This window comes from Triticum dicoccoides, chromosome 5B, assembly GCF_002162155.2.
Source record: "Triticum dicoccoides isolate Atlit2015 ecotype Zavitan chromosome 5B, WEW_v2.0, whole genome shotgun sequence".
Taxonomy (NCBI): Eukaryota; Viridiplantae; Streptophyta; class Magnoliopsida; order Poales; family Poaceae; genus Triticum; species Triticum dicoccoides.
In genome coordinates this window covers 101,725,387-101,737,871 of record NC_041389.1, presented here as the reverse complement: position 1 = coordinate 101,737,871, position 12,485 = coordinate 101,725,387, and the positions used below count along the sequence as shown (strand labels likewise).

At 45.4% G+C, this 12,485-nt stretch overlaps 1 protein-coding gene across 1 annotated transcript; it reads left to right on the top strand.

The window, feature by feature from the left end:
* Nucleotides 1-6,093: 6,093 nt before the first annotated feature.
* LOC119307612 (putative disease resistance protein At5g47280) lies at nt 6,094-10,448 on the top strand. The gene is made up of 4 exons (XM_037583687.1): nt 6,094-7,087; nt 7,935-8,685; nt 8,773-8,984; nt 9,393-10,448. The coding sequence occupies exons 1-4, from the start codon at nt 6,307-6,309 to the stop codon at nt 10,223-10,225; spliced, it is 2,577 nt and encodes an 858-aa protein (XP_037439584.1). The 5' UTR covers nt 6,094-6,306; the 3' UTR covers nt 10,226-10,448.
* The last annotated feature ends 2,037 nt before the right edge of the window (nt 10,449-12,485 follow it).

Below are 12,485 nucleotides of genomic sequence, written 5' to 3'. Positions count from 1 at the left end.
TAATAAAACCAAATTGATCCTTTTCTTCAAATTTGAAAAAAAATCAAATATGAATTTTGTGAAACCTCCAACTCTCTCCTTGGGTCCTTGAGTTGCTTAAGATTTCTAGGATCACAACCAAAATGCAAGAATAAATATGACATGCATATGATGATCTATGTATAACATCCAAATTGAAAATTGGGATGTTACAACTAGGGACATTATGTTTTGTCTATGTATTCACACATGTACTAAGTTTCCGGTTAATACAATTCTAGCATGAATAATAAACATTTATCATGATATAAGGAAATATAAATAACAACTTTATTATTGCCTCTAGGGCATATTTCCTTAAAAATGGAGTAATGCAATAAGAATGATGAGATGATGTAGACGGGATCTATTCATGCAGGAATAGCCCTCATATTGTTATCCTAAATAGCAACGATACATGTGTGTCTTGCCGCCCCTTCTATCACTGGGATAGAACACCGCACGATCGAACCCATCACAAAGCACCTCTTCCCATGGCAAGAAAAATCGATCTAGTTGGCCTAACTAAACCAAAGATTCAAAGAAGAATTAAAGGCTATAAGTAATCATGCATATAAGATATCAAAAAGTCAAATAACTTTCATGGATATACAAATCTGATCATAAACTCAGAGTTCAATGGATCCCAACAAACACACCACAAAAAGAGTTACATCAAATAGATCTCCAAAAGACCATTGTATTGAGAATCAAAAAGAGAGAAAAAGTAGTCTAGCTATAACTACGGACCTGTGGGTCTTTGGTGAACTATTCATGCATCATCGGAGAGGCACCAATGAGGATGATGAATCTCTCTGTGATGGTGTCTAGATTGGATCTCATGGTTCTGGAAACTTGCGGCGGCTGGAATTGTTTTCCGTCGGCTCGCCTAGGGTTTCTGGAATATTTGGGTATTTATAGAGCAAAGATGCGGTGCGGGAGGCCACCGAGGTGGGCACAACCCACCCGGGCGCACCCTGGGGGGTTGTGCTCCCCTCGGGGGCCCTCTCTGGTACTTCTTTGGCCCATCTTGTGTCTTCCAGTCCAAAAAAATTCTCCAAAAAGTTTTGCTGCATTTGGACTCCGCTTGGTACAGATATTTTGCGAAGCGAAAAACAAGCAAAAAACAACAAGTGGCACTAGGCACTATGTCAGTAGGTTAGTCCCAAAAAATGATATAAAGTTTCTATAAAATGATTGTAAAACATCCAAGAATGATAACATAATAGCATGGAACAATCAAAAATTATAGATACATTGGAGACGTATCATGTCTCCCCGGCAACGGTGCCAGAAATTCCTCCTGGTTGCTTGTATCTGCGTTGGTAATTCCCTGGAGATGAGACGATGATGCAACACATCAATGGTAAGTATCTCCCTCAATTATGAAACCAAGGTCACCAATCTAGTAGGGGAACCAAGCAACACTATGTAAACAACACCTGCACACAAATAACAAGGACTTGCAACCCAACGCATAAGAGTGCTTGTCAATCCCTCGGTATTGAGATAGATTAAATTGTATGAGATTTGATAAATAGATCTTGCAAAAACACAAAATAAAATAAACAAAGAAAAGTGAAGAAAGTTATTTTTGGTTTTAATATGATAGGAAATAGACCCGGGGCCGTAGGTTTCACTAGAGGCTTCTCTCGATAAAATAGCATACGGTGGGTAAACAAATTACTGTTGGGCAATTGACAGAAGTTATGATGATATCTAAGGCAACGATCATGTATATAGGCATCACGTCCAAGATTAGTAGACCGACTCCTGCCTGCATCTACTACTATTACTCCACACATCGACCGCTATCCAGCATGCATATAGTGTATTAAGTTCATGGAAAAATGAAGTAATGCATTAAGAACGATGACAAGATGTAGACAAGATCTATTCATGTAGGAATAGACCTCCACCTTTTTATTATTAATGGCAACGATACATGTGTGTCATGTCTCCTTCTGTCACTAAGATTGAGCACCGCAAGATCGAACCCATCACAAAGCACCCCTCCCCATTGGAAGAAAAATAAATCTAGTTGGCCAAACCAAACCAAAGTTTCGGAGAAGAAATATGAGGCTATAATAATCATGCATAAAAGAGTTCAACAAAGGTCCAAATAATATTCATGGATAGACCTAATCAGAAACTCACAATTCATCAGATTCCAACAAACACACCGCAAAAAGTCATTACATCAAATAGATCTCCAAGAACATCGAGGAGAACATTGTATTGAAGATCAAAAAGAGAGAAGAAGCCATCTAGCTACTACCTACAAACCCATAGGTATGTGGTAAACTACTCACGCATCATCGGAGGGGCAAGGGTGATGATGAAGAACCCCTCCGTGATCGTTGACCCCTCCAGCAAAGTGCCAAAAAAGGCCTCTAGATTGGATCTCGTGGTTCTAGAACTTGCGGCAGCTGGAATTGTGTTTTGTCGACTCCCCTAGGGGTTTTGGGAATTTAGATATTTATAGAGGCAGAGGCCGGTGGAGGGGTGCCTGTGGGACCCACTACCCACCAAGGCGTGCCTGGGGGCCATGGCACGCCCTGGTGCCTAGTGGGACCCACAGGGCCCCTCTAGTGCACTTCTTGGGCCTCCTGGGTTTCTTCTGGGCAGAAAAAATTCTCCAAAAAGTTTCGTGGCATTTGGACTTCGTTTGGTATTTATTTTCTGCAAAGTAAAAAATACCAACTTGCACTGGGCACTATGTCAATAGGTTAGTCCAAAAAATAATATAAAGTTGCTAGTAAATGAATGTAAAACACTCAACATTGATAATATAACAACATGGAACAATAAAAAAATATAGATACATTGAATATGTATCAGAGAACCACGCAACACCTTGTTAACAACACCTGCACACAAAATAAACAATACTTGCAACCAACGCGAACAAGGGGTTGTCAATCCCTTGGTGGTTAATTGCAAGGATCAAATCTTGTATAGGTAGATAGATAAATAATACACAAAAGAAAATAAAATAAAATTGTAGCAAGATATTTTTGGTTTTTCATATATGATGAAAATCAACCCGGGGCCATAGTTTTCACCAGAGACTTCTCTCTTGTGAAAATAGCAAATAGTGGGTAAACAAATTACTATTGGGAAATTGATAGAAAATCAAATAACCGTGACGATATCCGGGGCAATGATCATGTATATAGGCATCACGTTCGAGACAAGTAAACCGGCTCCTGCCTGCATCTACTACTATTACTCCATCGACCGCTATCCAGCATGCATCTGGAGTATTAAGTTCATAAAGAACGGAGTAACGCCTTAAGCAAGATGACATGCTGTAGACGAAGTAAACTTACATATGAATAAACCCCATCTTTTAATCCTTAATAGCAATGATACAATCCGTATCATGTCCCTTTCTGTCACTGGGATTGAGCACCGCAAGATCGAACCCATTACAAAGCACCTCTCCCATTGGAAGAAAAATCAATCTAGTTGGCCAAACCAAACGGATACATAGGAGAGAAATACAAAGCTATAACAATCATGCATAAAAGAGTTCAGAGAAGACTCAAATAGTATTCATGGATAATTTGATCACAAACTCACAATTCATCGGATGCCAACAAGCACACCGCAAAAAGTGCTTACATCGAATGGATCTCCAAGAACATCAAGGAGAACGTTGTATTGAAGATCAAAGAGAGAAAAGAAGCCATCGAGTTACTAGCTATGGACCCATAGGTCTGTGGTAAACTACTCACACATCATCAGAAGGGCAGCAAGGTTGATGTACAGCCTGTCCGTGATTGATTCCCCCTCCAACAGAGTACCAGAGAAGGACTCCAGATGGGATCTCACGAGAACAGAAACTTGCGGCAGCGGAAAAAGTATTTCGGGTGGCTCTCTGGTATCAGGGGAATATTTCAGAATTTGTAGAGGCGGAATTAGGTCAAGAGGTGCCACGAGTAGCCCACAAGCCTGGGGGGTGTCCCCCTGGGGCACGCCTCCCGAGCTTGTCGCTCCCTTGTGACTCTTCATGTCTTCTCTCAAACCTTCTAGGGTCTCTTCTGGTCCAGAAAAAATTAATCCAAAGTTTCTTCTTCTTTTGGACTCTGTATGATATTGATTTCCTGAAAAGCCAAAAACAAGCAAAAACAGCAAATGGCACTGGGCACTAAGTTAATAGGTTAGTCCCAAAAAATAATATATAATTGCATAAAGTTGCATATAAAACATCCAAGATTGACACTATAATAGCATGGAACAACAAAAAATTATAGATATGTTGGAGACGTATCATGGCGCTGCTCCGGCTCGCCACCCGAGATCAAATCCGCCTATTTAAGCTGGTTGGCGTCCCGCAACTCTAGCCCATCCACCTTCCCCCCTCTCCGCACCGCCAGTCTGAGCCCATCCACCTCCTCCCTCTTCCACTCCGGCGCTCCGTCATGGTCCGAAGGAAGATCACCTACTACGCAATGCTCACACCGGAGCGCCGGTACTAGATCCGAGCGAGGCAAGCCGCGCGCGCCGCCCGCATCCCTGTCGGGCTGCCTTCGGACTCGTCGGAGCCGGAGAAGGAGGAGGAGGAATTAGGGGAAGAGGAGGGAGAGGAGCTGGCTCCGATGAAGGTGGAGGAGGCGGAGCAGCCGGAGCTGGAACTGTCGGGCTTCAACATGGAGCAGGCGGAGGCGGAGTTCGCCGTCACCCAATCGGAGGAGATGACGAGTAGCTAGGTGATCAACGTAGTACATATGTTTATTTCATTTGCATGTCTTTGTGTGGATTTAAGAACGCGTCTGCGGGCATTTGAAGGGCCATATTTGACATATCCTGATGTAACTTGCCATTCGAGCAAACCGAATACTCCCTCCGTCCAGGTGCATAGGGCGCCTAAGAAAAAGCTCTGGGATTTAGGTGGGTTGAGATTGAAGGAGAGCGCGCGCAGGTTTCCCTAAAAACGAAACTTAATTTGGAAATTAATCCCGTCATTAGTGCTGGCCGTTTCAGCTAACCCATACAAAGGAAAAATCCCACGTCACACGGCCCACCCGTGGAATTCACTCGCCTAATCAGCGGCTGGCTACCGTGCATGCATTGGCTTTTTCCTTCTCTCACGGATTGTGCAGCATGCATGCATGATTGCTTTCACACAGGAAAAGATGCGGTACAGAGGAGAGAGAAGAAGCGCCATGCATGTTGTTTACATTCACACAGGAGACTAGGAGGTGGACCGGTGGGAGATTAGGAGAAGGAGCGCATCCTGCTGGAGCGACAAGAACGAGACTGTTTAGATAAACGAGAGCATTTAATTGAATTGCATCTAATACTTTTGGATTTTTAGGATTTTCTTAGGCGCCCTATGCACCTGACGGAGGGAGTACTATCGTCGCCTGTACTCCCTCCGTCTAGGTGTGTAAGTCATCTTACGAAAACCAAATAATCCCAAAACACTTAGGCACGGTGCATTAAATTCTACCTCGTTTCTTATTTCTTGACATATCAACCAATAAGAGATGTGTGGTATGCATGCTTTTAATGACTTGAGACTACCAAACACGACACGCAGTGGTTAGTTCATTGCATGCAATGCTATTAATTAGCAAATGAACATTAAGTTCTCTCGTTTTCTCCTCCTCCTTGGTCACGGTGCACAACCTAAGATGATTTACTCACCTAGACCGAGGGAGTAGTTCGCTTGAAGAGGGGTGTGGGAGCGCACATTGGACGTTCGCTCTGAATTGCCAAAAGTCTGACATTAAAACCTTTTAATGAAAACCGATATATCAGTTCTGCTAATATAGTGACTGTCAAAAGAAATTCTGCTAATATAATGATTATTACGGCGAGGGAGCCGATATATCAATTCTGCTAAAGTTGCTCTTAATTGGGTGAGGTCCACTCCGGTGGCGAGTGGCGACTTGCTTTTGCTATCATCCACCGTGTAAACACGGCAGAGTCGCTCCTGGGTCCCACCTTGCTCCCGGCCGTGTCACTGAGATAACCGGCGACCCCTCACCGCAAACGGTTGACCCTCCCCTCCACTCAAAAGCTGCCGTGCCGCACTCTCCCGCCTGCTATAAACTCTCCTCCTCCTCCTCCGTCTCCCAGACCAAACGCCGCCCCTCTCCTCCACCTCCTCTCCCCCCTCCTCCATGGCGATGGCGACCTCTCACTTGCCCGACTAAACAAACAACCAAGCTCACGCAAGCGCGCACCCAGACCCACTGAGAGCCCGGACAAAGGGGTCAAGAAGACAAGGAAGAGACGCAGAGAGCCAGCCAGTCGTCCGGCATCCCGAGGTCGACCATGGAGAAGTTCCTGTTCGAGGAGCTGGCCGGTGACGCCGTGCGGGAGCTGCTGCGTGCGGTGCAGGGCACCTTCCTGTGCCGCTCCACCGCCGAGCGCCTGCGCCGGAACGTCGAGCCGCTGCTGCCCCTCGTGCAGCAGAACGGCCGCCACGCGCTCCGGAGCAACGCCGAGCTGGGCGAGCTCGCCGTGCAGCTCAGGGAGGCGCTCGACCTCGCGCGCCGCGCCGCCGCCGCCCCGCGCTGGAACGTCTACCGCACCGCGCAGCTGGCGCGCAGGATGGAGGCGGCCGACAAGGGCATCGAGCGCTGGCTGGCGCGCCACGCCCCCGCGCACGTGCTCGACGGCGTGCGCCGCCTCCGCGACGAGGCAGAGGCGCGTATCGGCCGCCTCGAGCGCCGCGTGGAGGAGGTCGCCGCGATGCAGGCGCCCGCCACGATCCCGCCCGCCATGTCCCTCCCCGTCGCGCTGCCGCCGCCACCCTGCAAGGGCATGGCGATGGCGGTGGAGGTGCCGCCTCCGACCAAGGGCATGGCGATGGCGGTGGAGGTGGCGCCGCCGGCCAAGGGCATGGGGATGCCGATGGATTTCGAGCTCCCGTGCGAGGAGGAGAGCAAGGGCGGCGGCTTGGTGGGAAGCGGCGTCAAGGTGGGCAAGGAGAGAGTGAAGGAGATGGTGATGAGCAGCGGCGGCGGCTGGGAGGTCGTCGGCATCTGCGGCATGGGCGGCAGCGGCAAGACCACGCTCGCCATGGAGATCTATAAGGATCAAAAGATCCAAGGTAAGAAACGATCAGATCCCAACCATCTCGTCTCATACGAATTCTTTCTTAAATCTTTTATTCCGTTCTTCGAATCTTCTGCAGAAATTAAATACATCTGTGTTCATAATCATCCTTTATCTGGGTGCAAAAATTGCACCGTCTCTTATTGAATTATATGGGGCACTACCACTAACAAAGATTGAAAATTTAGGGAATCTTTGGCGGTTGATTTGCGTGTCGTCATATGATTTAATAATTACTTAAAGTCGAGGCTGATGCTTACGTTTAGCTCATCACCACTTGTTTGGTCAAAATTGGCGCTTTGACCAGCTTAGTGCGGAGCGTGCGTATGGCTGTGATGGGATTGGGTTGCTGATGGGAGCACACCAACTCCCGCCTGCCTAACTTAGCAGACACTGAAAATTTTGTTCATGATGGCAACACTTTTGTTTTGAATCAAGACATGATTGCACCACTTAATAACTATTGAGTTAATTAGTGGCGACCCCTAAACAACTGAATGATAGCAGCTCAGATCCAAGCACATACTCTTATCGTTTGAATAGTTTAATACCGATTGTCAATCCAAATTAATTTGGTCATGGTATTATACAGATCTGTAGTTTGTAGTTACAAAGGCACTTGGAATCTTAGTGATGTTTGTGAAGCTAATCCTTTTAGGGGTGCTATACATGTTAATTGATTCGAACCTCACTACTTCAGCATACTCTCATCAAGATCTGTTCTCAAGATTAGGCACATGCCAAAAGTTGATTTCCATTTAATCTTGTTTCATAGTTGTTCTCTAAGTGTAGCGATCTTTCTTCTCTACACAGTGCTAACATATGTTTCTTTCTTTGTTTAGGTTACTTCAACAACAGGGTCTTCTTTGAGACGGTCTCACAGTCCGCAAATCTGGAGACCATCAAGATGAAGCTGTGGGAGCAGATCAGCAGCAATATTGTGCTTGGTGCATATAACCAGATCCCGGAATGGCAGCTCAAGTTAGGGCCGAGGGACCGAGGACCAGTCCTTGTTATACTTGATGATGTGTGGTCTCTCTCACAGCTCGAGGAGCTGGTCTTCAAGTTCCCTGGCTGCAAGACCCTTGTCGTATCAAGGTTGAAGTTCCCAACGTTAGTCACCCGGACTTATGAAATGAAATTACTCGGCGAAGAGGAGGCTTTGTCTGTCTTCTGCAGTGCTGCCTTCGGTCAGGAGTCTGTTCCTCAGACTGCTGACAAGAAACTGGTTAAGCAGGTTGCTGCCGAGTGCAGAGGGCTTCCTCTAGCTCTCAAGGTTATCGGCGCATCCTTGCGTGATCAGCCTCCTATGATATGGTTGAGCGCGAAGAACCGCTTGTCACGAGGAGAGTCTATATCGGACTCACATGAGACCAAACTCCTGGAGAGAATGGCAGCAAGTGTCGAGTGCTTGTCAGGAAAGGTTAGAGAATGTTTCCTTGACCTGGGTTGCTTCCCAGAGGATAAGAAGATCCCTCTTGATGTGTTGATCAATATTTGGATGGAGATACATGATCTTGACAAGCCAGATGCTTTCGCCATCCTCATGGAGCTATCGAACAAGAACCTGCTTACCCTAGTTAATGATGCACAGTACGTATTGCACATATATGCTTGAAATCATCTGAGAATTCATATACTGTAAGAAACAGCTTTGACTCTTTGTTGCTCTTTATGCAGGAATAAAGCTGGAGATTTATACAGTAACTATCATGACTACTCAGTGACGCAACATGATGTGTTGCGTGATCTGGCACTTCACATGAGCGGTCGTGATTCTCTGAACAAACGGAGGCGGTTAGTGATGCCAAGAAGAGAAGAATCGCTTCCGAGAGATTGGCAGAGGAATAAGGACCTTCCCTTTGAAGCTCAGATTGTTTCTATTCATACAGGTGATTATTTGTTCATCAACTTGGTTTTTTCTTGCATGTTATTTGCCGTGCAGTATCTTCTGCGAGTCCAGTCTGAAAGCTGCTCTTACAGAATTTGAGATGTAATTGAAGAAAAAATGTTGAATAGTGTAGTGGTCTTCCTCAAATGAAATTGCATGGAACTTCAGATCTTTATCTCCTTTAAATCACCTGCTATTGTACTAAACTGATGTTTAGTTCTTTAGCAAACTGAACCTAATTAGTACTGTATATAACACAATTTTACTTCAGTACTATTTCTTCACGGAAAATAATTTGTTTCAGCAAGCCCTACAGTAACATGCATTCGCAATATCTTGTTGAATATTGCCCTCATTGAGTTCTCTCTAGAAGTACAAAATGATCTGATCAATTGATTTCAAATTTCAGGTGAGATGAAAGAATCTGACTGGTTCCAGATGAGCTTCCCCAAGGCAGAAGTTCTTATCCTCAACTTCGCCTCAAGTGTGTATTACCTCCCGTCGTTCATTGCAACAATGCAGAACCTGAAGGCCCTGGTGCTGATCAACTATGGTACTACCAGTGCAGCCCTTGACAATTTATCTGCCTTCACCACACTAAGTGACCTGAGGAGTCTTTGGCTGGAAAAGATTACCCTCCCGCCACTGCCGAAAAGCACAATCCCACTGAAGAACCTGCGCAAGATCTCTCTCGTCCTTTGTGAGCTGAACAACAGTCTAAGAGGATCGACCATGGATCTCTCCATGACGTTTCCGCGCTTATCCAACCTCACCATTGACCATTGCGTAGATCTGAAGGAGCTGCCACCTAGTGTATGTGAAATCAGCTCTCTGGAAAGCATCTCCTTGTCAAACTGCCATGACCTCACAGAGCTGCCATATGAGCTGGGCAAGCTGCACTGCCTGAGCATCCTACGGGTGTACGCCTGCCCGGCACTGTGGAAGCTTCCACCGTCGGTATGCAGCCTGAAGAGGCTGAAATACCTGGACATATCGCAGTGCATTAACCTTACGGACCTTCCAGAAGAGCTTGGCCACTTGACAAACCTAGAGAAGATCGACATGCGGGAATGCTCGCGGTTGAGGAGCCTCCCGAGGTCCTCCTCGTCGTTGAAGTCCCTCGGGCACGTCGTGTGCGACGAGGAAACGGCGATGCTGTGGAGGGAAGCCGAGCAGGTCATCCCGGATCTCCGTGTGCAGGTAGCAGAAGAGTGTTACAACCTGGACTGGCTTGTAGACTGATGTTCTGGATGCTCTGCCTCCAGGCTCACCATGTACAAATGATGTGTATATGTTTCCCTGTTTAAATGCAGGATGGGTAGTCAATACACTGTTCAGTTTTGACATGTTCAGTGTTCATGTAGTTGACTCCAGTAGCTGACATATCTTGAAGTCATGGTCTTAAGTAGAAATGCACACAAGAGTTATATTGGCCAGGCTAACAGAGATTTTCTATTGGCACAAACCTTCTTTTTTCTCCGAGCAACCGGCAGGAGAGCTGCCTTTTTATTAAGGAGCAGAATATGTACAAAATGAACATGACTGAAAAAACAGGCATATGTCGAGATGACTTTGGAACTCACTGCACAAGTTGTCCATGGTGGTAACCCACTCTATATGATTGATGATCCCGTGAAGTAGAATTGATGAGACGGGCTATTGGTTAACTGAGAAGGGAGTGTTTATTTTATAAACACACACTCCATTATCATGCAATTCTCTCATAATTTGTATGTTGGTTGATCTTTACTTTTACTTTAGTGTGTTCTGAGTGGCTTGGGTATGCCAAGATGCTGTCATACATAATATCTTTATGAATACACCTAATAAGTTAGACTGTTAAGCGCCGCATCCTATGAGAGTTGAGTGCTTTCTGATAAACTCATGAAAAGGGCTCGGGGTATGACGTACTTCCGTCTAAACGCTCTTATATCAGTTTTCGGAGGGAGTATAATCTCCTATCTGCGGGAAAGTCATTCGGCAACCATAGGCAAACTCTATCTGCCTTTAGGATCGATGGGGAATTGTTGGAATTATTGGGTTTTTAGCCCATTTACTATTTCCAATTGTTCCTGAAGATCCTGGAGGTTCATATGCTTCATTCATGACATGGGGAGCGTGAAAAGTTTAGTCCCACCCCAGTTGTGAAGGACGTTAGCAATATTTAAGGTTGACTTCTTCACACACCACTAAAAGTTTGAGAATAGGGTACATACACACGCACTCCTTCATAGCCCACATCGCCCACGCGGCGTGTTTCCTGAATGAGCCGAGTCTGGCTATGAGATATGACACGCCTACTTCCCCGACATTGACGACCTCCTCCACAACATGTCGCTCCCTTCTGCTAGGGATTCTTAACAATTGATTTTCCTTACAAAGTATAAAAACGGCATCTTGGCAACAGTTAAGCCCTATGAGACCAAAACTATGAAGAGGTGGACCAATCAGAAGATTATGTTGTCATCCATATTGAATAAAAACCTTTCTGACCACCCGTTCTAATTGCATACACATCGCCTAGAACAGCAATTTAGGCTCTGTTCAATTGTTAGCAATTTTTTAACAAAGGACCAAGTCTGGGGATTCCCACTTTTGGGCGGGTTTAATGGCTACGAAGAAATATTTCTTCTGCTATGGATCCTTCTCGATTAAGGACGGCACGAAAATTAGATTCTAGGAGGACAGGTGGCTAGGAAATGCCACACTCCGAGAACAATATCCAGCTCTATACAATATTGTGCGCCACAAGGGTGATACTATCGCCACGGTAATGGAATCATTTCCACCAAATGTGACGTTCAAAAGAGATTTAATTGGACCCAGACTCCAATCGTGGAACACCTTGCTCCAGCGGTTGTCCACGGTGCACTTATCACATGGGTCTAATGTATTTCGTTGGAACCTTCACGGGAATGGAAAATTCTCAGTGGATTCTATGTATAGAGTCTTAATCCAGTCTGATGTGCCAGTTGATAATAAAAAGAAGATACCTCTTAAGAATAAAAATTTTGCATGGTATCTTCGTCGCGGAGTCATTCTTACTAAAGATAACCTTATTAAGAGGAATTGGCATGGAATTTCGTAATGTGTCTTTTGTCACCATGATGAGACAATAAAACATTTATATTCTTCCAATGCAAATTGGCTCGTTCTATATGGTCAGTCATCCAAATAGCTTCTGGCTTGTATCCTCCTTGTAGTGTTGCTAATGTATTTGACAACTGGTTACATGAGATTGATCACAGGTTTAGAACTTTTCTCAGGGTGGGAGCGCTTGCCGTTATTTGGTCGCTTTGGCTATATAGAAATGATAAGGTTTTTAGCGATAAAAGTACTTCTCTGATGCAGGTTATCTACTGATGTACTGAGACTCTTTGTTTATGGTCCTCTCTACAACGCGTGGAGAATCGAGACCTGTTTACGAAGGTGTGTACACGATTGAAGGCTACGACGAGGGATACTTTTACCCAACATGGGTGGCAGCATGATCTTAGGATTC